At 43.4% G+C, this 27218-nt stretch overlaps 1 protein-coding gene across 3 annotated transcripts in view; it reads right to left on the reverse strand.

The window, feature by feature from the left end:
- LOC139552080 (tubulin polyglutamylase TTLL11-like) overlaps positions 1-25954 on the reverse strand; it is a 44301-nt gene extending 18347 nt beyond the window's left edge. The window contains exons 1-7 of one of the 3 annotated variants that reach the window (XM_071363478.1): positions 24686-25954; positions 15629-15728; positions 13710-13843; positions 6830-7120; positions 6279-6563; positions 5318-5413; positions 5135-5247 (exon numbers count right to left, since the gene is read on the reverse strand). In XM_071363478.1, the coding sequence (XP_071219579.1) occupies positions 5135-5247; positions 5318-5413; positions 6279-6563; positions 6830-7120; positions 13710-13843; positions 15629-15728; positions 24686-25255 (1589 nt within the window). In that variant the 5' untranslated portion in view covers positions 25256-25954. Of the gene's footprint in view, positions 1-5134; positions 5248-5317; positions 5414-6278; positions 6564-6765; positions 6781-6829; positions 7121-13709; positions 13844-15628; positions 15729-24685 lie in introns of those variants that run through there. The other 2 variants (XM_071363479.1, XM_071363480.1) reach the window with 2 other exon arrangements.
- Between the last annotated feature and the right edge of the window lie 1264 nt (positions 25955-27218).

Below are 27218 nucleotides of genomic sequence, written 5' to 3' on the forward strand. Positions count from 1 at the left end.
CCTGTAACGCACAGCGTTGAGATTGCCTTCAATGACAACAACCTCAATGCGATGATGCTGTGACACCCTGCCCAGACCATGACGGACCCTCCACCTCCAAATCGATCCCGCTCCAGACTACATGCCTCATTGTAATGCTCATTGCTTCGACGATAAACGCGAATCCGACCATCACCCCTGGTGAGACAAAACTGCGACTCGTCAGTGAATAGCACTTTTTGCCAGTCCTGTCTGGTCCAGAGACGGTGGGTTTTTGCCCATAGGCGACATTGTTGCCGGTGATGTCTGGTGAGGACCTGCCTTACAACAGGCCTACAAGCCCTCAGTCCAGCGTCTCTCAGCCTATTGCAGACAGTCTGAGCCCTGATGGAGGGATTGTGCATTCCTGGTGTAACTCGGGCAGTTGTTGTTGCCATCCTGTACCTGTCCCGCAGGTGTGATGTTCGGATGTACCGATCCTGTGCAGGTGTTGTTACACGTGGTCTGCCACTGCGAGGACGATCAGCTGTCCGTCCTGTCTTAGGCGTCTCACAGTATGGACATTGCAATTTATTGACCTGGCCACATTTGCAGTCCTCATGCCACGAGGCATGCCTAAGGCACATTTCCACAGATGAGCAGGGACCCTGGGCATCTTTCTTTAGGTGTTTTTTAGAGTCAGTAGAAAGGCCTCTTTAGTGTCCTAAGTTCATAACTGTGACCTTAATTGCCTACCGTCTGTAAGCTGTTAGTGTCTTAACGACCGTTCCACAGGTGCATGTTCATTAATTGTCTATGGTTCATTGAACAAGCATGGGAAACAGTGTTTAAAAACTTTTACAATGAAGATATGTGAAGTTATTTGGATTTTTACAAATTATCTTTGGAAGACAGGGTCCTGAAAAAGGGACGTTTCTTTTTTTGTTGAGTTTAGCAATGCAAATGGCTCTGAGATATGAATAATATTACTACACATGTCATACACGTAACGTTAACTAGCTAGCTAGCTAACAGTACACTTTAACTTGAAATATAAAATGACTTTCTGACAAAATTAGAAACATGTAATATCTGAAAATGTTAGCTAGACTCTCTTACCCGTATACATGGATGAACGCTTCTCCCTCTGTCACAGATGTCATGGTTGCCCTTTGTTTGAAGATGTAATCCGGAGACAGGTGTCTCTTTTCGACTCAGTCTGCATATTTGTCTCTCTCCTCTTAGCTATCATACTCTAATTCCACTGATTTCAAAACTCAGTCCTCCAGAAAGTGGAGAACACTTATGCAGCTCTACGACGTGATATCCTTTTTCTTTTCTTTTTTTCTTCTTTTTTAAATGTACACGTTAGAAATGATTACCTACACATACTGACCAGCTCATTAATAGACAGAAGCGTGCTACATGGCAGACCAATCCGAACTCATCTCTCGGCATGTCCAGCCAACTCATTATTTCAGCCAGTCATGGCTAGTGGGAAGGTTGCTGACTTTTTCAGTGGCTAAACCAACTAGGCTCGTAATTTAACATTTGTATTCGTATTTACAGATGGCATACAAGTTTGTTATTAAGGCACATGAAAGATCACATGCTCCAGAAGTTTACGTTCAAATGGCGCTCCTGTGAAGTAGTGATGTGCAACATGTGCCTAGTTTCCTGAAACGAGTCACATATGGAAGATCATTGTATAGAGAAAGATGCGGAGAGAGAGAGAGAGACTGTGTGAAATCATTCTGACTGTGAAAGCCATGTCTTGATAACCAAGGAAGGGAGAGCGAGAGAGAACAGGGATAGATCAAGACAGAAAGCGAGAGGATGAAAATGATAGAAAAGGGCAGAGAAAGCAGAGAGAGACAGAGAGAGGCAGAGATTTACCGTAACGAAACGGTATGTCTGAACGGAATAGTGGTAAGGGGAGGTTAGTGATGGCCACCCCATGGGCTGCAGAGCATCGAGCTGCCTGCCAGACACACACACACACAAACATACCCGGTATAGACACACACGGCAGTCATGTGTGAAATTTCATCACGGCTGGGCTGGAATTGAATGTTTCCCTTTAACAGGCTTATGGAGAGCTGATCACTGGGGCGTTTCTAAAGCTGGCTGGCCAGAGAGACCAGAGGGAGAGAGAGAGATAGACTTCCCCCTATCAGCAATCCCCAGGTCCAGCCTAGAGCCCAGACCCACACACGTCACACTGATTGGGTAATATCACCACACACACAGGATGAACTTAGTCGAGATGGAGGGAGGGAGGTAGGGAAGGAGAGACTTGGGTCGCTGACACCATCTATGGTAATGGGGGAATGATGCAGCTTCACCCTAAGCTTCATCCACATCTCAGTTGAACCCTAACCCTAGCCTCAAAATAAAACGTTTTCAAATTAACTACTGTTGTTCTAGTTACATAGAGGAGAGTCACGGCTTTCTGGGAGTACATTATTTATTTCTCACCTCTTGATATTGAGTTCATAGCGTCACTTTACAATCAGAGTAGGCTTCTTCTTGGACATCTTCAACCTGTCCTTGTCCCAGGCTGTAGTCCCCACTTGCTTCAAGGAGACCACCATCGTCCCAGTGCCCAAGAAAAACAAGGTGACATGACTATCGCCCCGTCGCCCTCACCCCGGTCATCATGAAGTGCGTCGAGAGGCTGGTCACGGCCCACATCAAGGCCAACATACCAGTGCGTACCGCCAACAGCTCCACGCAAGATGCCATTTCCATCGCCATTCACACGGCCGTAACACATCTGGACAAGAGGAACACCTATGTGAGAATGCTGTTCATTGACTACAGTTCAGCATTCAACATTATTGTTCCCTCCAAGCTCGACACCAAGATCAGAACCCTGGGTCTGGACACCTCCCTCTGCAACTGGATTCTGGACTTCCTGACGGGCAGACTACAGGCTGTGAGTATTGGCAACAACACTTCCTCCACACTGACTCTTAACACAGGGGCCCCCCTGGGGTGTGTCCTCTGCCCTCTGCCGTACTCCCTGTTCACCCAACGACTGAGAGGCGTTGCAAGACACCAACTCCATCAAATTTGCTGACAAAACCACAGTTGTAGCCTGATAACCAACAATGACGACTCAGCCTATAGGGAGGAGGTGCGTGAACTGGCATTGTGGTGCCAGGAGAACAACCTCTCCCTCGACGTCAGCAAAGCAAATGACTTGATTGTTGACTTCAGGAAGCAGAGGAGGGAACATGCCCTGATTCACATCAACAGGACTGCAGTAGAGAGTCAGCAGTTTGAAGTTCCTCGGCGTCCACATCACCGAGGACACGACATGGACCAATAACACCACCACTGTTGTCAAGAGGGCGCAACAGCGTCTCTACTTCCTAAGGCGGCATCCTCCTCAAGCTCTCCACACACCCCAGCCAAGAGCTGTGCCTTACCGTCGGGCAGACAGTATCGGAAGCATGAGGTCTGATAGAAAGTGTCTCGGAGCCTGTTGGTATCTACAAGCCATCAGACTGTCGAAGACTTGAATTGGGACTGACCACCTGCACTGATTCTACACACGTTAGCACACACACACACCGCTACCAGACTCTTATTATGATTGCTAAATACTGCACAATTTATACTATTATTATACTTCTGCTAAATATACATATATATATATTCTACTGAGCCATTTGCTTTATGTTCGTATTCTCATTATTTCGTATTGCTGTTGCATCGTCGAGAAGGAACCTGCAAGAAACCATGTGTATCCCGTACATACTATACTACAAGTTTTATTAGTGGTATGTAGTATATGGTTTTGGATGCGCCCGCGGAGCGGCGCCACTTGCGGTGACTAGGCCTACCTAAAGTAGCCTGCATAGGCCTAGCGCTGGAAAGTTGTTGTAGGACATTACATTTACTGATAGATGACTCAATTAGCCTACATGGCTATCTAGCGACATTGTCATATTTAAAGTTAACAATCTAAGTGTGTTGAAGTTCTCACTTCCTCAGGTGGTGAATAATATAGCCTAGGCCAATATGCACAAAAACAACCTAAAAATTAAAAATCTGATAATTCGATAGGTTGCACATCAAAATATCAATCACGCATTCCCTGGATATGTCAGATGAAATAGCTTACTTTTTTTTAAATCATAGGCTACCATCTAGGTTGTCTTACTTGTCACTGGGGGGAAAAAGTGTCTATTGGCTACTGACAGTTTACAAAAAGAAAAAGGTACAAAAAGACACCTAGCATTTGTCTTGGCTAGCCTACTGTAGTCAATCTTAAAAAGACAGGCCTACTTTGGAAACAAAAATAAACGCAATGCAATTCTAAAGAATAGAGTAATGTCTTACATTGCTCAAATATCATAAAGCTTTGTAGCCTTTTACACTACATTGCATATTTGGTCACCGATAAACGGCTAAAACTGGAACACAGTGGCTGTACAGTAACATGCTATACAAGACGTCAGAGCTCTGGCTCTGCGCTGGATGGGGTTTTGACTGAAAGCCGTTCTGAACTTGAGCACCTCGCGTGACAAGACGTTGACCCACCCCATCCCTCCCGCTAACTGGGCAAATATTTCAAAATGTTTTTGTTATCAGAGTGAGGGAAATGCTATAAATTAAGAGGACTCTGTATTTTGAACGATAAGACATTGAGGAATATAATAAATACCGCTTTGATGTCATACAAGCAACACCCATGAGTCCAAATGCGCACTTCACATTTCCAGAGCATAAAAACAAAATGTCATACACAGTGTCAACATTTATGATCGCGACACTTGATGTACAGTTACATTGTAGTCATTCAGCTCTTATCTTGAGCGACTTACAGGACCAATTAGGGTTAAGTGCTTTTGCACAAGGGCACATCGACAGATTTTTTCACCTAGTCAGCTCAGGGATTCGAACCAGCGACCTTTCGGTTACTGGCCCAATGCTCTTAACCGCTAGGCTACCCTGGGTTGTTCTGAACAGAATGAGCCTGTGTTTGTATATTGTGAAGAGAATTAGCCGCGACACACGCACTTGAACGCACTCGTGAGGACAGCCTAACGCTGTGATGTCATAGAGCCCTGAACCCTAACTTCATGTCCACATTCCAAGTCAATCCAAACCCCTGCCTTAACCATAGCTTCATGGCCACGTGTGTGTGTGTGTGTGTGTGACTCACGTGAGTGATTTCCTCTGAGCAGGGTCCATGAGACGAAGTGTGTCCCTAATGACTCCCACCTTCACCTCCTCATCTACAGGGCTGGGGACGTACTCAAACACCCCCGGGGACACCTGAAACAGACACACCATTAGCACTTCAGAGCATGGCAGTGATGATGATGATGATGGTGGTCCTACTCACCTCCTGCTCGTGTTCTATTCTCATACTGGGGTTGGCGTTGACCTCCAGTAAAACTGGCTTTAGGTTCTTCATCAGGAGGATGTCAAATCCCAAGATCTAACACACACACACACGGTAGAAATGGGCGTTATGTATTGCAAAACACCACATCTACAACTCAGTCACACTATCCCTAAAATACATCTAGTACCTTAGAACACATTTTAATATCATCCATATTAGTGTCGTTTTTCATAACTCCGTCTGAGCTCAAGGCTATCGAAACGTGGTATCGAAACGTGGATTCATGGTCTTTCACCTTGATACAACTGAAGATAGTGTGAGAGGAAAATTACATATTTACCTGATTTATTTCAGATTAATGGTTAACAATTAATATTTAACCAATAGTAAGACATTTCTGTCCTACTAGTGTCTGGGTTTTTAATGGTCTCCACTCTAGTTCCCTGCAGCTAATCTGGGCGTATGGTCACCAGAGAAGGCTTGAGCTGACAAATGAGTTAAAGACTGCATTACAGAAACAAGAATGTGTTTTACTAGGGATAGCTTAGGAGTAGAACGATCCCTCATTGTCTCAAAATCATCCTTGCATCTGGGAAACTAAAAACAGGGTGGGGTTAAGACAACAACCCCCTGCAGATAACGACTTGATGAACCCCAGAGTGGCTTATGATGCCCCAATCTGCATGGGATGGGTGGAACCAATCATGACTAAGCATTTTTAGTGTCAGCTATATATAGGACTCTGCATTTGTGTAAAGGTTAGGTTACTCGACCAGCCTCATTATTGCAATAATTCATTAATATTGAATAAAGATGATTGTTTGAAGACATGACAAAGTCTCTCTCACTTGATTAGAATATTCAACGACAATAGTTATATTAGATTGTAAAACCTCTTTCCCATTAGATTCACATGACAACTAACTGAATCACACACACCACACTCTCCTGTCCCTACCTGGAAACAGGTGGGTCCTGGTTTGCCGGGCGGTATGTCGGCCTGGTAGTAAACCTTGAGCTCAGGGACCAGGGCGATGACCGTCTTGATGACCAGCGAGATGATGTCTGACCACACCTTTTTAATGTCCACCCCCTTAGAGGCCAGGCGGTAGAGCACGCTGGAGAAGGTGCGCTTGCTGCCCGACGACAGGCTGTCTGAGTGGACGAAGTTCCCGCTCTGGACGTTGAGGGAGTAGTTGGTCAGGTGCATGAACACATGGCTCAGGTTCTTCTGACTGGGCTCCTAGTGGGGTGGCATGGAGATGGGAGAAACACATTTCAGAATACTATATTCACTGTTTAAAACACAAAGGCAATGTTTAAAATGCTAGTAGTATGCTTTCAGGCCGAACGGAAGAAAAAATATCATATGTACTGCTTATGAATGCGGTATGTATGCGTCATGAAGTCCATGCGTAGGTACTCTTGCGATAAAGTGTTCCTACCTGGTATGGCTCGGTGCCGAATGGGTTTATGAACATGTTATAAAGTCCTTATGCATGTTCTTACCTGGTATGGCTCGGTGCAGAAACGCGACAGCCCCTCTTTCGCGATATAGATCTCCAGCGGCTCCAGGGACTTGACCAGCACGTAGAGACGGATGTCGAACTTGAGCTTGTCGATGAGCAGGGGCTTGTGGATGTACTCCTGGACCACGGACTGCTTGGTATGTGACCCCGCTATGACCCTGAGGTCGCCGGGGTCACGGATGAGGTAGATGCCGTCCCCCTGGGACCCTCCGTCCGGCTTGATGATGAAGGTGGGCTTCTGGGACAGGTCAATGTCCTTGGCCAGACTGATCTGAGACAGACAGCAACACTCATAAATAAAACATTGACCAACCAGGAGTCTAAATGGAAGAAGACGTTAAAGGTCAATCAAGCAAGGGTCATCTGATTTGATGTTTAGGGGAAAATGCCAAAAAATTTTGCTCTTTAACTTTCAAACCAATTCTCATCAATGGCAAAGAGGCCAAATCAGCTGGATTGTAAAGGAGCCCCCTCTGAGTCAAATCCCAGTACATTTAGTGCTGAAAGATGATAGAGGACTTCCTGTCATCCCCGTAAACGTGACTTAAGCTCATACAGAGTGATATAAGGAGAGCGATATCAAGTCTAATACTGTAACTATTGGCTTTGTCTATGCATGACTGCATCTTTAGCGGAGGACATTATCCTGTCCGTGCCTCTCTGGAAAAACATTACTGCTAATGTCTGTATGGACATTTTTCAATATTCACTCTCTCATTAGTATTTTTGCACCAGTCAGACACCACATCCCAAGGCCAGATATTGAGCTCGGAGGGCTTATATTTATCTAGAGCAATTTCCTACACTGGGATTAATTCATATTAACTACATACACAGTCTCATTCCTTATCGTGACCTACCTTGATTGAAGAATTAAGTAATTCAGACTAATGTTAATACTTAACGCCCTCAGCTCTGATAGGATCCTATGGCACAGCCCCATCAAGGTTAGTCTATGTCTAGTCCAGGGCTCTCCAACCCTGTTCCTGGAGAGATACCGTCCTCTAGGTTTTCAATTCAACCCCAGTTGTAACTAACCTGAGTCATCTTACCGACCAGCTAATTATTAAAATCAGGTGCGCAAGATTAGGGTCGGAGCGTAAACCTACATGACGGTAGCTCTCCAGAAATCGGAGAGCCCTGCTGTAGACTGTCTGTGGTTAAGATGCAGAGCCTTTTAAAAAGGGGCTGCAGTGCCCCCCTCTGTTGGACTAGCTGAGCTGTATCTTTTTACACTGTACCCTTTCAATGTCAGTTCATTCACAAAGCCAGTTGAATGACCCATCCACCATTCATCCCTATGCTAGGCAGGGAGGCTGTCTGAGGACACACCCTCTCAAAGTCACAGTGACCTCCGAAGGTCAAACACCATTACATTTTCTAGCTCTAAATAATCCTGCATGCCAACCAGGGGAGAACGACTGCCCCCTCTCATCGAAGCCACAACAGTTCAATGCCAACTTCTGTACGGCAGGCATTGTTAGCAGAAAACAGGATGTCCCATTATTAATGAATAGGTCAATCTTCTTGTAAATAGTCAAATGTTTCAAAGACGATCACGGTACCAATAATTGCTTCTAATACACCAGATGTATGTCCTTGAACCAATCATTTTAAAATCACACACAAAATAAGCTATAAAGATAATCGAGTTGCTAATGGGAGCCTGCAGTACCCCGGTCGGCCATCAGCTTGAGTTACTCAATGAGAGGGGGCAGCACTGAGCTAGCCTGCAACATCACTTCCTGGAGTAGCTCAAACTGCACATGTTATGTCTCCATGAGACGCCATCATAACCGACTTCATTTGGCTTCAATGCGTTATTAGACATATATGGTGTCACGTGATCAAAGGCGTTATCCATTCATACAGTCAGGTACATAAATATTTGGATATTGACCAAATTATTATTATTTTACCTGTCTACCACAGCATATTAAATAATGAATATTAATTTGAGGGTATTTACATCCAAATCGGGTGAACGGTGTAGGAACAACAGTACTTTATATATGTGGTCCGCCCCTTTTTATGGGACCAAAAGTAATTGGACAATTGGCTGCTCAGCTGTTCCATGGTCAGGTGTGTGTTAGTTAATTTACAAGTAAGCAGATAAAAGGTCTAGAGTTGATGTCATGTGTGGCATTTGGAATCTGTTGCCATTAACCCTCAATATGAAGTCCAAAGAGCTGTCACTGTCAGTGAAGCAAGCCATCATTAGGCTGAAAAATCAAAACAAACCCATCAGAGAGAGAGCAAAAACATGAGGTGTGGCCAAATCAACTATTTGGTACATTCTTAAAAAGAAAGAACGCACTGACGAGCTCAGGAACACCACAAAGCCCGGAAGACTACGGAAAACAACTGTGGTGGATGACAGAAGAATTGTTTCCCTGGTGAAGAAAAACCCCTTCGCAACAGTTGGCCAGATCAAGAATGCCCTCCAGGAGGTAGGCGTATCTGTGTCAAAGGCAGCAATCAAGAGAAGACTTCACCAGAGTAAATGTGGAGGGTTTACCACACGATGTAAACCATTGGTAAGCCTCAAACAGGAAGACCAGACTAGAGTTCCCCCCCCCCCCCCCCCAAAGAAAATCCTGTACAGTTCTGTAACAACATCCTATGGACAGATAAGACAAAGATCAACTTGTACCAGAATGATGGGAAGAGAAGAGTATAGAGAAGGGAAGGAACTGCTCATGATCCGAAGCATACCACCTCATCTGTGAAGCATGGTGGAGGTAGTGTTATGGCGTGGGCATGTATGGCTGCCCATGGAGCTGGTTCCCTTGTATTTATTGATGATGTGACTGATGACAGAAGCAGCAGGATTAATTCTGAAGGGTTTAGGGCTATATTATCTGCCCAGATTCAGCCAAATGCTTCAAAACTCATTGGGCGCCGCTTCACAGTGCAGATGTACAATTACATTTTTTACCTTTATTTAACAAGGCAAGTAGGTTAAGAACAAATTCTTATTTTCAATGACAGCCTAGGAACAGTGGGTTAACTGCCTTGTTCAGGGGCAGAACGACACATTTTTATCTTGTCAGCTCGGGGATTCAATCTTGCAACCTTTCGGTTACAAGTCCAACGCTCTAACCACTAGGCAACCTGCCGCCCCAATGACCTGAAGCACACTGCGAAAGCAACTCAATACTTTAAGGCAAAGAAGTGGAACGTTCTGCAATGGCCAAGTCAATCACCTGACCTGAATCCAACTGAGCATGCATTTCACTTGCTGAAGGCAAAAAGCCCCAAGCACAAGCAGGAACTAACGACAGCAGAGGTAAAACCCTGGCAGAGCATCACCAGGGAAGAAACCCAGCATCTGGTGATGTCTATGGGTTCCAGACTTCAGACAGTCACTGACTGCAAAGGATTTGCAATCAAGAATTAACTCACAATTTAATTTATGATTAGCTTGGTTTGTCCAATTACTTTTAAGACCCTACAATTGGGGGCTATGTATAAAAATGGTCGTAATTCCTACACCGTTCACACAATACTTTTGACAAAACCCTTAAATTAAAGATGACAGTCTACACTTAAAGCACATATTGATTGTTTCCTTTCAAGTCCATTGTGGTGGAGAACAGAGACAAAATGATGCAAAGTGTGTCACTGTCCAAATACTCATGGGCCTGACTGTATATACTGTACAGTCATTGGTGCCAATGCTGAGGCTTCCATAAGGGGGCAGGAGGAGTAGAGGGGAGGGGGGGCTGTATATGCATATATGTATGTATGTATGTATGTATGTATGTATGTATGTATGTATGTATGTATGTATGTATGTATGTATGTATGTATGTACAGTGAGGGAAAAAAGTATTTGATCCCCTGCTGATTTTGTACGTTTGCCCACTGACAAAGAAATGATCAGTCTATAATTTTAATGGTAGGTTTATTTGAACAGTGAGAGACAGAATAACAACAAAAAAATCCAGAAAAACGCATGTCAAAAACGTTATAAATTGATTTGCATTTTAATGAGGGAAATAAGTATTTGACCCCCTCTCAATCAGAAAGATTTCTGGCTCCCAGGTGTCTTTCATACAGGTAACGAGCTGAGATTAGGAGCACACTCTTAAAGGGAGTGCTCCTAATCTCAGTTTCTTACCTGTATAAAAGACACCTGTCCACAGAAGCAATCAATCAATCAGATTCCAAACTCTCCACCATGGCCAAGACCAAAGAGCTCTCCAAGGATGTCAGGGACAAGATTGTAGATCTACACAAGGCTGGAATGGGCTACAAGACCATTGCCAAGCAGCTTGGTGAGAAGGTGACAACAGTTGGTGCGATTATTCGCAAATGTAAGAAACACAAAAGAACTGTCAAACTCCCTTGGCCTAGGGCTCCATGCAAGATCTCACCTCGTGGAGTTGCAATGATCATGAGAATGGTGAGGAATCAGCCCAGAACTACACAGGAGGATCTTGTCAATGATCTCAAGGCAGCTGGGACCATAGTCACCAAGAAAACAATTGGTAACACACTACACCGTGAAGGACTGAAATCCTGCAGCGCCCGCAAGGTCCCCCTGCTCAAGAAAGCACATATACATGCCCGTCTGAAGTTTGCCAATGAACATCTGAATGATTCAGAGGACAACTGGGTGAACGTGTTGTGGTCAGATGAGACCAAAATGGAGTTCTTTGGCATCAACTCAACTTGCCGTGTTTGGAGGAGGAGGAATGCTGCCTATGACCCCAAGAAACCATCCCCACCGTCAAACATGGCGGTGGAAACATTATGCTTTGGGGGTGTTTTTCTGCTAAGGGGACAGGACAACTTCACCGCATCAAAGGGACGATGGACGGGGCCATGTACCGTCAAATCTTGGGTGAAAACCTCCTTCCCTCAGCCAGGGTATTGAAAATGGGTCGTGGATGGGTATTCCAGCATGACAATGATCCAAAACACACGGCCAAGGCAACAAAGGAGTGGCTCAAGAAAAAGCACATTAAGGTCCTGGAGTGGCCTAGCCAGTCTCCAGACCTTAATCCCATAGAAAATCTGTGGAGGGAGCTGAAGGTTCGAGTTGCCAAACGTCAGTCTCGAAACCTTAATGACTTGAAGAAGATCTGCAAAGAGGAGTGGGACAAAATCTCTCCTGAGATGTGTGCAAACCTGGTGGCCAACTACAAGAAACATCTGACCTCTGTGATTGCCAACAAGGGTTTTGCCACCAAGTACTAAGTCATGTTTTGCAGAGGGGTCAAATACTTATTTCCCTCATTAAAATGCAAATCAATTTATAAAATTTTTGACATGCGTTTTTCTGAATTTTTTTGTTGATATTCTGTCTCTCACTGTTCAAATAAACCTACCATTAAAATTACAGACTGATAATTTCTTTGTCAGTGGGCAAACGTACAAAATCAGCAGGGGATCAAATACTTTTTTCCCTCACTGTATGTATGTATGTATGTGAGTGCATGCGAGCATTAGAGTATGTGTGTGTGTGTGTTTAACACAGCTGGCGCTGTGGTACAGTATGTGTGTGTGGTATCCTGTGGTATGCTAGGGACCAGGGCGTGTCACAGCCTGTTAGAGAGTGTGTCATTCACTATTAGCAGCTGCTGCTGGCTCTCTCTGTGCTAAACTGCTTAGCCATGCCCTGTTCGCACTGAGCACGCTCAGAACAGATCCACTGTCCCTGCCAATTACCCCAGAAGTGTGTGTGTTAGTGTACGTGTGTGTGGAATACACGAAGGCCTGTGCACCACTAGTTTGCATGAAATCATTGGACGCAAAACGGTGCCATAGGAGTTAAGACACTGTCTAGATTGCCGTTTCCGACAGATGGGTCGGCGGTACATCTCCAAACTGTGCCAAAGAAAGTTAACTAAGAATAGTAAAACCTCATCATTGACTCAGAGGAGCCAGCGAGCACTTACACTATTTTACAACATCCAATTAAGGTCAAGAGCTCAGCCTTGTGACTGGATGCCATGGGGAGTGAATGTCCCTGGTCCACTATGGACTATGCAGTGTTTCCCCTATATTAATTTAGCAGGGGCGGGTCGCCGGTGCTAAATCGTTGCCACCACAAAAAAAAGATTAATGATAAGAATATATACCTCAGTTTATTAGGTACACCCATCTAGTACCGGGTCAGACCCACCCTTTGCCTCTGGAAGAGCCAGAATTCTTCAGGGCATGGACACTTTGCTCAATTGGTATTTAGGGACCAAACGTGTGCCAGGAAAACATTGACTGATATTGGAACCAGCGTGAGGGGCAACGACAATCATACCATGCTCAAAGTCGCTTAGGTCATTCGTTTTGCCCATTCTAATGTTCAATCGAACAGTAACTGAATACCTCGATGTCTGCTTTATATAACAAGCCACGGCCATTGTCTGTGGGAGCAAATAAACAGTCCACGGAGTGTATATACTGTATGTTTTTATATATAATTTTGGGGATGATAAAACGTGTTCAGTGTAAACTTGAACTACTAAAACCAGATATAAAGTATGCAGAAATGATAATGCTATATATATATTTTTTTTTTATAAGATAATCTTTGAGAACTAACAATCACCCCCCCAAAAAAACTAGAGTCAGGGAGAATCAAAAATTCTCAAAGTGTCATGGCATGGGGCCCCCGTTGATTAGATTTTTTTGTCACTTAGATATAAGAACATGGCATAAGCCATGGCAGAATTTGTATAATTGCAAGAAATGTGCATTAAAACAGAGGGCCTCTAAAACCCACACTAACTTTGCCACCGTTGCTGAAAAAAATCCTAGGGGAAACGCTGAGCGCAGCTGAAAACAGAGGTGGGGAGACAGGCATTTACACAGGCAGCCCAATTCTAATCTTTTGCCCAATTACTGTCCTGTACCTGTGTGGAGAATAGCTGGTACTCCTCGGGCAGGATCCAGGAGCGGGGGTAGAAGTTGTACTCCTCAGGGAACAGCTCCTGCATGGTCCTCACAGCTCGGGTCAGGTTGATCTTCCTCAGCATCTCAATCATACCTACAGAACAATTCACACATGGCCAGATAGACAGAGGCCAAGTTAAAAAGGTACACTACATGACCAAAAGTATCTGGATACTTGCTCGTCGAACATCTCATTCCAAATTCATGGGCATTAATATGGAGTTGGTCCCCCCTTTGCTGCTATAACAGCCTCCACTCTTCTGGGAAGGCTTTCCACTAGATGTTGGAACATTGCTGCAGGGACTTGCTTCCATTCAGCCACAATAGCATTAGGTCAGGCACTCATTTTGGGCGATTAGGCTCCGTCAGTATTCCAATTCATCCCAAATGTGTTCGGTGGGGTTGAGGTCAGGGCTCTGTGCAGGCCAGTCAAGTTCTTCCACACCGATCTCGAAAAATTATTTATGTATGGACCTCGCTTTGTGCACGGGGGCATTTTCATGCAGAAACAGGAAAGGGCCTTCCCCAAACTGTCGTCACAAAGTTGGAGGCACAGAATCGTCTAGAATGTCATTGTATGCTGTAGCGTTAAGATTTCCCGTCACTGGAACCTAGCCTGAACCATGAAAAACAGCCCAAGACCATTATTCCTCCTCCACCAAACTTTACAGTTGGTACTATGCATTGGGGAAGGTAGCGTTCTCCTGGCATCCGCCAAACCCAGATTCGTCCATCGGACTGCCAGATGGTGAAGCGTGATTTATGACTACAGAGAACGTGTTTCCACTGTTCCAGAGTCCAATGGCGGCGAGCTTTACACCACTCCAGCCGACGCTTGGCATTGTGCATGGTGATCGTCGGCTTGTTTCCGGCCATTGAAAACCAAGTTCCCGAAGAAACAGTTCTTGTGCTGACGTTGCTTCCAGAGGCAGTTTGGAACTCGGTAGTGAGTGTTGCAACCAAGGACAGACTATCTTTACACGCTACGTGCTTCGGCACTCGGTGTTCCTGTTCTGTGAGCTTGTGTGGCCTACCACTTTGCAGCTGAGCCGTTGTTGCTCCTAGACGTTTCCACTTTATAATAACAGCACTTAGAGTTGACCGGGGCAGCTCTAGCAGGACTGAAATTTGATAAACTGACTTGTTGGAAAAGTGGCATCCTATGACAGTGCCACATTGAAAGTCACTGAGCGCTTCAGTACGGGCCATTCTACTGCCAATGTTAGTCTATGGAGATTGCTGTGTGCTTGATTTTATACACCTGTCAGCAACAGGTGTAGCTGAAATAGCCGAATCCACTAACTTGAAGGGGTGTCCACATACTTTTGTATATATAGTGTATATTGAGAGGTAGAGGACAAGAGAGAAACAGACAGGTGTAAAAGAGGTGATTTGGTGAACCACATTCAGGTGATTAGCAACCTTGCCCAAGACCTGAAGACTTGACTAAGATCTTACAACAACAACAAAAAAGGTTTCAAAAAGGTGGCTGTCTCCATAGGACAACCCTTTTTAGTTCCAGGTAGAACCCGGTGATGTAGAAAGACATTACAATAAAATCAGTAATACTTGGTTTTTACCTTGGCATGACAAGGCATTAAGTTGGGCTTAGCAAGGGCTCAACAGGACGCATGCCAAAAACCTGCCTGACAACAGTGTCTCCCACCATAACATTATATACAAGTTCTTTAAAACTTATGTATAAGTGTGGGTTGGACACCAAGAGATTGTTGCTGTAGGACTGACTAATACATTTTTAGTTAAAGAGGCCCTGGATGTTGAATTGGGAAACCATCTACGGAAAACACTGTGACAACATACAAAATGGTGTCCGGCACCTCCCATAGGTTCTTTCCAGAAATAGAGGGGATCAGTGTACCTGGGAACTTGTTGACCTGTCCAGAGATGATGTTGTCATTGTCATGGAAAGAGACTCCATGCCAGTAGATGTCACAGGCAGACCGTCTACCCACAGGGAACTGTAAAAGGAAGGAGAGAGATGTTTGAGGATGGGGTTTTGATGAGGCCATTTGATTGTAACGAATAAAGAAATCATTTCAGGCCAAGGCGTAGAGGTGGCTCTTCCAGTGACACTAGGAGACAGAGCTTATCCTCCCAGTGGGTAAAGTGAATGAGACTGCAATCCTGTGTTAGCTAATCATATACTGTAAGTCTACGTTTAGGAGGAGCCCTGGCAGGGGGACGACATGATATTCTGACAGGATTACAACAACCCCCTGCTGGGGCCTGGACCACTGAAACCTTCCTGCTAACCCTTCACACACACACCACGACCCACTCAGAAACCCATGGGGGTCGCCAGCGGTGGCAACATACCGTCTCGTCACATCAGACAGAAAATGTAGGTTATCGTCTGGAATCTACCTTTATGGCGGTTAAGTTAGGCAATCTCACAACTCTACACATTGTATTTCTATCCGCAATATTCTAAAATATCCTCATTGCCACCTCAGTGAATAGGCCCACGGTGACCCTTGAAGAAAAACCGACTGGAATTTCAGATGTGAACACGTGATCTTATGTGAAGTGAACGTGATAACATGCAAAGCAACGTGACAACACGAAACAACATGTGAAATATGAAATCGTGATTTTCCACATGTGAAGTCCTTTCGTTTTTGTTCCTGTATGGGGAGCTACATGCCAGGGGAGGTGTAGGACCATCCCGTGTGCGAAACGGAATAAAGAAAGAAAGAGTGCAAGAGAAAAACATGCATGACAGTCAAAGCCTGCTATAAATACGATCTCATAGATTTCAATGTTTAACCACCCCTTAATCTTATCAGCCAATTTGGGTTACATTAATTTGGGCAGTATCTAGTGGAGGAGGGGGAAGAGAGACGGGAATAGCCCCATCTGTGAGTGCATTCCAGAACTTAATCTAACACACACACACACACACACACACACACACACACACACACACACACACAGGGTCACTTGTGGACATTGCGTGATTTGAGTGAACAATTAACAATTCTAATTCTTCTGGCACCATCCCACAGTTCAGAAGAGGACATGAGCGCATCTCCTTAACATTCAATCATAATTGGCTGAGAGACATTGGCATGAACTAGCAGACTTGTCTTGGCAAGCCTGATCGTTCCTCCCGATCCAGCCTGGTAAGGTTGCCTGGCAGTGGGCACGTAACAGTTTCACAACAAGATCTGTACTCTGCCTGTCAACCCGTCGCCTGCCTATTCTTTCACATCATACTAAAGTTGGAGTTGTTAGGCAAGCTATCCATGTCAACCTCACTACACGTGGCCGAATATGCCAAGCGGTTAAGTCAGCACTTGACACGTGTGGTCATGTATGGTGTTGTTGCTAGAGGACAAGTGAGAGACAGACAGGTTTAACAGAGGTGACTTGGTGAACCACGTTCAGGTGACTGGTAACCTTGCTCAAGACCTGAAGACTTGCCTACACTCTTAGAAAAAAGGGGTTCCTAAGGGTTCTTTGTCTGACTCCGTCGGACAACCCTTTTTTGGTTCCAGTAGAACCCTTTAAGGTTTCACAGAAAAACTAAGGTTAGACTAAAATCTTTTTCTTTTAATCCAGAAAAGGTCAATGACAGCCTACTGTCTTTATTTTTCCTCAACCTCACTTGGCAAGTAGTAGAAAACAGAAAGATAATCTGTCAGATCCAAATTAAAACAGACATTATCCTCCCTATTTCACGTGACGTTTGACTCGCTCTTTCACCCTCTCAATCTGACTCTTTCCTGTTCCCTGAGGGGAATATAATCATATTGGATTATCAGAGATTACCTCTAATCATTTCCTACCGTTAAGAGAAGGCCATATGCTGAAAGCCAGCAGGCCTCTGGGGCTTCAAAAGTGCTGTGCCATCAAAACCACCCGGTGAGACAGCGGCCAGGATGTTAGGCCTAGTTCACTGACACATTATGGCCAAGCCTTATAGGCTACACTAACTCAGTGAGCAAATCATGCTTAGGACCCTGCCCAGGGCCTATTACAGTGCTATAATCTAACGAACAAAATGCCCTTAGTGACAGTCAATGATACAGAGGGCTTGTTCCCCCATAGCAGAGCCAGGCTTTGGACAGTTTCTCTCATGCAGGCTGAAACTACTCTACACAAGACTAGCCTACGCCTCGGGAATAACACTAGTCTCAGTCCTCATCCTAAAAATAAAGAAAACAGAGGAAATGGATAGCAGTGAGTGGGTTTAGTGAGCGACTGAGGGTAGTGTCTAACCACAGATGACAGTAGGGTGGGTCATCTGCAGTGGAGCATGGATCAATAACATCCGTGGAGTGCGGAGGTAGTGTAGGAAATGAGAGGAGAGATGGGTCACTTTCTCTCTGCCGTCGATCAATACATTTAGGCTTAGTGGGAAGACAGTGCGATTCTCCCACTGTGCATCTCGTCTATAGGCCTAGCCCACATCGTTTCAGTATTCGCCGAGGCAATGCACCGCAAGCATATCCAATGTCATGTTAGGCTACTGGCAAAACTCAAAACCGCATGTCCCTTACTGGTTATCAGTGAAAAGCGGAGTTGAGAACCAGAGCCATACAGTAAATGGCTCTGGAATCAACTAACTAGACCCGCTTCCTGCTGTAGGAAGGAATGGGGGAATTAGATGTCATTATTGTAATGTAATTATTGTAATTGAATAGAGGGAGGAACCGCTATCTGAGTTCACATATGGGTCAAAATCTTCAAAGACCTACTCAGAAAATAAATGACATTAAATAATCAAATCGTTCCAAGTTCCTCTTCTCCATACACCTGGCTTTAGTCTACTAAAAGGTCAAAGTGTCACTCAAAACATGTTAAGCTGAATATTCCCCGCCACTGAAAGGTGGGCCTTAATGTACTTTCCTACCTACACTAGTGTGATTCCTTACGAAACTAAAATAAAAATACCATGATTTGGGGGATTTTCACAAAATGTAATCCTTTGAATGGACTTTGAGGAAGAATTTGTGACACATATCTTAAAAAATAATTGAGAAATAATTTATGACATGTTGGCCTTACCAAAGCCTCCATCATGAAAATAAATATATGAATATAAGTTTATATTTTTCAATATTCATAAATTAATGTAAGAAAATTGTTATTGAAAATACCAAATCATATGACAGAGCAAGTTTCATATGACACCAACTTTAGCTGTTTAGCAACTACAGATGAAACAGAGTTTCAAAGGAGGCCTGGGTAAGGCCAAAATGTTACAAATATTCCAACTTAAAATTAATTATGTAAATTATGCTTTAAGATACAAATATCAAATATACAGTACCAGTCAAAAGTTTGGACACACCTACTCACTCAAGGGTTTGTCTTTATTTTTACTATTTTCTACATTTTAGAATAATAGTGAAGACATCAATCCTATGAAATAACACATGGAATCATGTAGTAACCAAAAAAAAGTGTTTAAACAAATCAAAATATATTTTATTATTTGAGATTCTTCAAAGTAGCCACCATTTGCCTTGATGACAGCTTTGCGCACTCTTTCAACCAGCTTTATGAGGTAGTCACCTGGAATGCATTTCAATTAACAGGTGTGCCTTGTTAAAAGTTAATTTGTGTAATTTCTTTCCTTCTTAATGGTTTGAGCCAATCAGTTGTGTTGTGACAAGGTAGGGGTGGTATACAGAAGACATACTTTTTTGGTAAAAGACCAAGTCCATATTATGGCAAAAACAGCTCAAATAAGCAAAGAGAAACAGTCCATCATTACTTTAAGACATGAAGGTCAAGAACTTTGAAAGTTTCTTCAAGAGCAGTCGCAAAAACAATCAAGTGCTATGATGAAACTGGCTCTCATGACGACCGCCACAGGAAAAGAAGATGCAGAGTTACCTCTGCTGCAGAGGATAAGTTCATTAGTCACCAGCCTTAGAAATTGCAGCCCAAATAAATGCTTCATAGATTTCAAGTAACAGACATCTCAAAATCAACTGTTCAGAGGAGACTATGTGAATCAGGCCTTCATGGTCAAATTGCTGCAAGAAACCTCTACTAAAGGACACCAATAAGAAGAGACTTGCTTGGGCCAAGAAATACAAGCAATGGACATTAGACCGGTGGAAATCTGTCCTTTGGTCTGATGAGTTCAAATTTGAGATTCTTGGTTCCAACCGCCGTGTCTTTGTGAGACGCAGAGTAGGTGAACGGATGATCTCTGCATGTGTGGTTCCCACCGTGAAGCATGGAGGAGTAGGTGTGATGGTGTGGGGGTGCTTTGCTGTGATTTATTTAGAATTCAAGGGACAGTTAACCAGCATGACTACCACAGCATTCTGTAGCAATACGCCATCCTATCTGGTTTGCGCTTAGTGGGACAATAATTTGTTTTTCAACAGGACAATGACAGGACACCTCCAGGCTGTGTAAGGTCTATTTGATCAAGAAGGACAGTGCTGGAGGGCTGCATCATCTGACTTGGCCTCCACAATCACCCGACCTCAACCCAATTGAGATGGTTTGGGATGAGTTGGACCGCAGAGTGAAGGAAAAGCAGCCAACAAGTGCTCAGCATATGTGGGAACTCCTTCAAGACTGTTGGGAAAGCATTGAAGCTGGTTGAGAGAATGCCAAGAGTGTGCAAAGCTGTCAAAGGCAAAGGGTGGCTACTTTGAAGAATCTAAAATATAACATATTTTGATTTAACATTTTTTGGGTTACTACATGATTCCATATGTGTTATTTCATAGGTTTGATGTCTTCACAATTATTCTACAACGTAGAAAATAGTTTAAAAAAAAGAATAGAATAAACCCTTGAATGAGTAGGTGTCTAAACTTTTGACTGGTACTGTATGTCAACAATCCTTCCTCCAAAAGGAACATAAATATAGATAGAAATTTGTGAAAATCCCCCCCCCCAAAATGATATTGTTCTGTTCTAGTTGTGAGAAATCACTCACTACACCTCAGCACTGCATGCCTCAAACCTCTTTTCAGACTGACAGGGGATCAGTTACGCCCTTGACTATGTTAAAGGTGCATCTGTCAGAACAAAGGGTAACGTATAGGGCCTCAGTCTACAAAAGTTTTGAAACCAGATCGGATGTGCTGAGGCGGACTTGGAAAGGATTACGTTTCTACGCATGACGGTCATCCATGGGGATAGTAAAGAGAGTTGTTTACCTCTCACAAACTCCTCTGGGTCTCATGTATAATGAACCACACCGTTGATAATGGCTGAAGACAGGTATTAATTGCGTCACGTTCAATGCCGGTAGGGCCGAACAGATGGAGCTCGCCTGGCGACTTGAGGGGACCCGTATCAATTAGCCATCTCATAAATGTATTAAAGACATTCCTTTCCATTAAGCACAACTTTCAGACGACACCTACCCAGGTGCCGGCTGTGTAACGGTATACTGGACTTGGAGCAGTCAGGCCGGAGTGAAAGGGTTAACAGAGACCGTGTGACCTCATCAATGTGCTGTAGGACACTGTCAATCAACACTTTAACATTGAAGGCCTTCTATGCTATTCTTTATCAAGCCCTTGAGGGACAAAAGACTGTGAACAGATTAAAACTGTTGATGCAGCAAGGATTAATGGGGTGTATAGCGGTAGCTGCTATACCTGTTATAACAACATTGTTGCTCCTCTATATAGTTGCTATAGTAATTTATGCTGTTTGTATTATTACGTAAGCGGAATAAGCGTCAGTCCCACAGTAAACTGGAGTCGTGCACCCCTGATCGATGTAGGCCACTCACGGCCGGCCCGCTCATTAGGCGGGATTAGGAGGCCGTCTATGGCGGCAGATTGACGCGGGCGGCCTTTTCTGAGGTAAACTGACCAACAACAACACATAAAACCTCACAATTCTGCTCCCAAAACAATGACAATTTACTTCATCCAGTGGCATAACGGCTTTTTAGGTTGAGTGTTGATGTCGCCCTGTGATAAGCAGTGCCCACTTTGTCAAAATATGTTGCGTGTCCATTTCCCAGCGTGCCTCTCCGGGGTGCTGTTGATGAGACGCTCCGCTGCGGCGCTCCACCAACATTCAGACAAAGAAATGCATCTAATATAAATGATACAGGTACAGGATATGGCAGAAAGAGTACGTGGCCTTTGTTGTAGCCTACAGACTGGAGATACAATGTACGACGATGTAATGAGACTAGAGGTCGACCGATTATGATTTTTCAACGCCGATACCGATTATTGGAGGACCAAAAAAAGCCGATACCGATTAATCAACCGATTTTTTAAAATGTATTCGTAATAATGACATTACAACAATACTGATTGAGCACATACAGTATTTTAACTTAATATAATACATGAATAAAATCAATTTAGCCTCAAATAAATAAAAAAACAAAGTGTTGGAGAAGAAAGTTAAATATGTGCAATGTAAGAAAGCTAACGTTTAAGTTCCTTTGCTCAGAACATGAGAATATATGAAAGCCGGTGGTTCCTTTTAACATGAGTCATCAATATTCCCAGGTAAGAAGTTTTAGGTTGTTGAATTCATAAACAGCAGAGCTGCTGGCAAAACGCACGAAAGTGCTGTTTGAATGAATGCTTACGAGCCTGCTGGTGCCCACCATCGCTCAGTCAGACTGCTCTATCAAATCATAGACTTAATTATAACATAATAACACACAGAAATACAAGCCGTAAGTCATTAATATGGTCGAATCCGGAAACTATCATCTCGAAAACAAAACATTTATTCTTTCACTGAAATACGGAACCGTTCCGTATTTTATCTAACGGGTGGCATCCATCAGTCTAAATATTCCTGTTACATTGCACAACCTTCAATGTTATGTCATAATTATGTAAAATTCTGGCAAATTAGTTCGCAATGAGCCAGGCGGCCCAAACTGTTGCATATACCCTGACTCTGCGTGCAATGAACGCAAGAGAAGTGACACAATTTCACCTGGTTAATATTGCCTGCTAACCTGGATTTCTTTTAGCTAAATATGCAGGTTTAAAAATATATACTTCTGTGTATTGATTTTAAGAAAGGCATTGATGTTTATGGTTAGGTACATGTTGGAGCAACGACAGTCCTTTTTCACGAATGCGCACTGCATCGATTATATGCAACGCAGGACACACTAGATAAACTAGTAATATCATCAACCATGTGTAGTTATAACTAGTGATTATGATTGATTGATTGATTGTTTTTTATAAGATAAGTTTAATGCTAGCTAGCAACTTACCTTGGCTTCTTACTGCATTCGCGTAACAGGCGGGCTCCTCGTGAGGCAGGTGGTTAGAGCGTTGGACTAGTTAACCGTAAGGTTGCAAGATTGAATCCCTGAGCTGACAAAGTAAAAATCTGTCGTTCTGCCCCTGAACAAGGCAGTTAACCCACCGTTCCTAGGCCGTCATTGAAAATAAGAATGTGTTCTTAACTGATTTGCCTAGTTAAATAATTTTTTATTTTAAATAAAAAATACATTTTAAATTTTTTTTTAAATAATAAAAAAAATCGGCAAAACCGGTGTACAAAATTACCGATTTCCGATTGTTATGAAAACTTGAAATCGGCCCTAATTAATAGACCATTCCGATTAATCAGTCGACCTCTAAATGAGACAGACTCTTTTTACATAACGCAGGTTTATCCAATCAAATAGCCTAACCTAAATGGCGCCTAATATTTTTTTTAATGCGCTGTCATGTTAACAAACATATCCTAAAAACAGGACAGGTCAAAGTAAAATGGACAATATGTACTGGACAATCGCAACTGTTGTCCAGGAGTTTCACCCCATTGTCACGATCAGTGGTTTCAAGTTTGTACGCGTCAATTTTTGATAAGCTGATCATAGCGAAAATAATAAATACATGTAAACACATTGCAAATAGGCTCACAATAACTCCTGATAAAGTTTGGTAGCTGATATTCAGAGCTTAAAAAGGCCAAATTGATAAGGCACAGGAATCAGGACTAATAAAGCCAATGCAACAGCCTGTTTTACAAATGGTGGGCCTACCACATGGATGAGTACCAGTGGAGGCTGCTGAGGGGAGGACGGCTCATAATAATGGCTGGAACGGAGCAAACAGAATGGCATCAAACACATGGAAACCATTTGTTTGATACCATTCCACTCATGCCGCTCCAGCCATTACCACAAGCCCATCCTCCCCATTTAAAAAGGTGCCACCAACCGCCTGTGATGGTCATTCATACAATTCCATTGAGGGCTGACATGGTAAACTACACCCCAGTAAACACGAGCCAACGTCTTTTGGATGGTTTTTTTTGGTCTTGTCCAGACGTCTTTTATGGGTGTATTACAAACGGTAGGCTTACCACATAGATGGGCATTCATAAAACTCTATTTCAGGTAACACTGTAGGCTACACCTCAGAAAAGCGCAGGCCGACGCCGACTGGATGCTTTTCTTGGTGCAGTCCGGACCGGCCTTGATTTCCACATCCACAGATATTGTTTTTTTGGTCCGGAACAAATCTGAACCAATCATAGATGTCTATATTTGGTTCAGATTTGGTCAGGTCTGGACCAGCCTTGATTTGGCCCAAACATAGACATCTATAAATTACATATTTTCAACTTTCATTCAGAACCTAAAAATGACCTAGTTTCAACGTCCGGAAGACGCCTTCTCAACGTCCTGTAAAATATGTATTCTAAACGTACGGAAAACACGTATTTTCACCTTTCATTCAGAACCTAAATTGAACGCGACTTCAACATCTGGAAAATACGTATTTTAGACTTATTTTCAATGTCATTTAGCTTACTGGGACTATACTAGTTTTACAGTTGCCACATTTTCTGGTCTCGACTAGGGCGGCGGAATGGCAAGGACCGGCCCGGAGGCTTCTGAACTTCCTAACTTAAGCACAGAGACAATCTTGACTATCTATAGCCTACATTTTGGCAATAAATATGAATCAATGAAACAAGGACTTACCTCTTTCCATTTGAGCTGCCTGATGCTGAGCTTCAGTGCCTCCAGAGAGGTTTTGGCTTTGAACGTGTCCACGGTGACTGGCTTCCTCCTCTTTGCAACTTTGTTGGCGTCCTCTTTGTTGTGTGGGCCTACTTTGATGTCTTCCGGTGGGTGGATGGGAACAGTGTTACCGTTTGTTTCTGTCTTCCCCTGCAGCATCTTCCCAGTCCCTTTGATTTGAAGCATCTGCTGTTCATTGTCTTTTCGATTCACTGGTTTCCCCGAATTGGCATTGGAAGCTACTATTGTCCCTTGCAGTGCAGGGACTGAATCCTGCTTGGTGCAGGTGTTCTTCTCATCTTTGCCTAGTTTGCTCCTACTTTTACTCTGATTCCTGCAAGTGACAGAGGTCTTGGGTGTTTCCCTTTGGGCTGCGGGGGCACCACTAGCCGGGATTGGGGAGACAGATGCGGGCGGGGATGCCACCAGCACCTCATCCTCGATAATATCTGCCTCCTCCTTCTCCACACCCTCGCCTGATGATTTCATTTGTTCGAGTTGAACCTTCACTTTTACATAATGATCACTCATTATACGAATCAATACCACAAGGCAGGGCTCGGCAATAATGCACAGCCCGAAAATAATGTGTGAGCCAGTGGCAAACAGAATTTTGCATAGCTTTCCAGTCACACGTTAGCTACAGTGTAACCACTCGTGGACCAGCTTGCCTAACGTTACAACGGTGCCGACAGTTCAGCTAGACTACAGATGATTCAGTGAAACCGCCCATGGACGAAGCCCACGTCAGCTGTCATCATTAAGTTACCTAGCATCTAGCTAAGTAAGGCTTTAAACTAGGCTATTGCATGTGAGGTTTGGGCAAAATCTTCCCACAAGATATAGCTAACGTTAGCTAGCTAGACACTGTGTTTCATCCCCGTAAAAGCAAATGTTTGTTTAGGTTGCGATAGCTGGCTATCATTATTCAATCACTGTGGCTGAGTAGAGTAAATTGCAGGGCTAGCAGGCTAGCTAACACCAGTTGACATTGCTGGCTTGACTGCCTCACACCGCTAGTTTGCACCTAGCGAACAATAATACATCAATTGTCTTTTGTGTCATCCACATAATAGAATTTCGCCATTTAATCTAGAGATTGTATCGAGTTACCTTTCAAATGCAATGATAGCAAGTGAATATCGTCCGATCATCGGGACAAGACTGTCGTACAGCAGATGTGCCCCTGCCTGGCTGTCACTGTGCCTGGGTCGGTGGAAGAGTCATTTTGACAACAATTATGCAAGGCCAGCAGCACAAATGATGACGTCACTTCATATGGAAAGGCTGAAGCCTTCAAAATAAAAGCCCGCATTTCTAAACATTGCAAATGTGAATAACTCATTCAAAATATATTACATTTTAACCAATGTCCATTTGTATTGTGCTTATAAGGATAAGGAATTTATGGAAACAATTATGCTTCCCCCCCAAAAAATGAACACCACTATCGAACAATACAATGTTCAGACTGCTATGTTCACAGTATTGGGCTGTAGAGAAAAAACTATTTTATGTGCAGAGGAAAAGTTGGGTTGGGTATACTCAGTAGGGCCTGTAGAATACCCAGCAGCACTTTCTATTCCACCGACTACATTCACTGCAATATAGGCATACTATAGGCATATATTATAGGCACATAAATTACATATTTTCTTATAGAGAAACAAATATTCCATGTGTCGAAGTAAACGTGGCGTTGGGATTACTCAGTAGGGTCTGTAGAATATATACAGTACCAGTCAAAAGTTTGGACACACCTACTAATTCAAGGGTTTTTCTTTCATTTTAAACTATTTTCTACATTGTAGAATAATAGTGAATACATCAAAACTATGAAATAACACATATGGAGTCATGTAGTAACCAAAAAAGTGTTTAACAAATTAAAATATATTTTATATTAGAGATTATTCTATACTCCTCTATAAACTGGTCATCTCTGTATACCCGTCGCAAGACCCACTGGTTGATGCTTATTTATAAAACCCTATTAGGCCTCACTCCTACCTTGTCCCCCTCTGAGACAACCCAATTGAGATGGTTTGGGATGAGTTGGACTGCAGAGTGAAGGAAAAGCAGCCAATAAGGGCTCAGCATGTGTGGGAACTCCTTCAAGCCTGTTGGAAAAGCAGTCCCCATGAAGCTGGTTGAGAGAATTTCAAGAGTGTGCAAAGCTGTCATCAAGGCAAAGGGTGGCTACTTTGAAGAATCTCAAATATAAAATATATTTTGATTTGTTCAACACGTTTTTGGTTACTACATGATTCCATATGTGTTATTTCATAGGTTTGATGTCTTCACTATTATTCTACTATGAAAATTATTCTACAATGAAAAATAGAAAATAATAAAAATAAAGAAAAATGTTTGAATGAGTAGGTGTGTCCAAACTTTTGACTGGTACTGTATAAGGTGTTATTTCTTGGGGGACTGTGGTATAAATATCCAGCTGCACTTTATACTGCACCCACTACATTCACTGTAATACACT

This window comes from Salvelinus alpinus, chromosome 24 (genome assembly GCF_045679555.1).
Source record: "Salvelinus alpinus chromosome 24, SLU_Salpinus.1, whole genome shotgun sequence".
Lineage (NCBI taxonomy): Eukaryota > Metazoa > Chordata > Actinopteri > Salmoniformes > Salmonidae > Salvelinus > Salvelinus alpinus.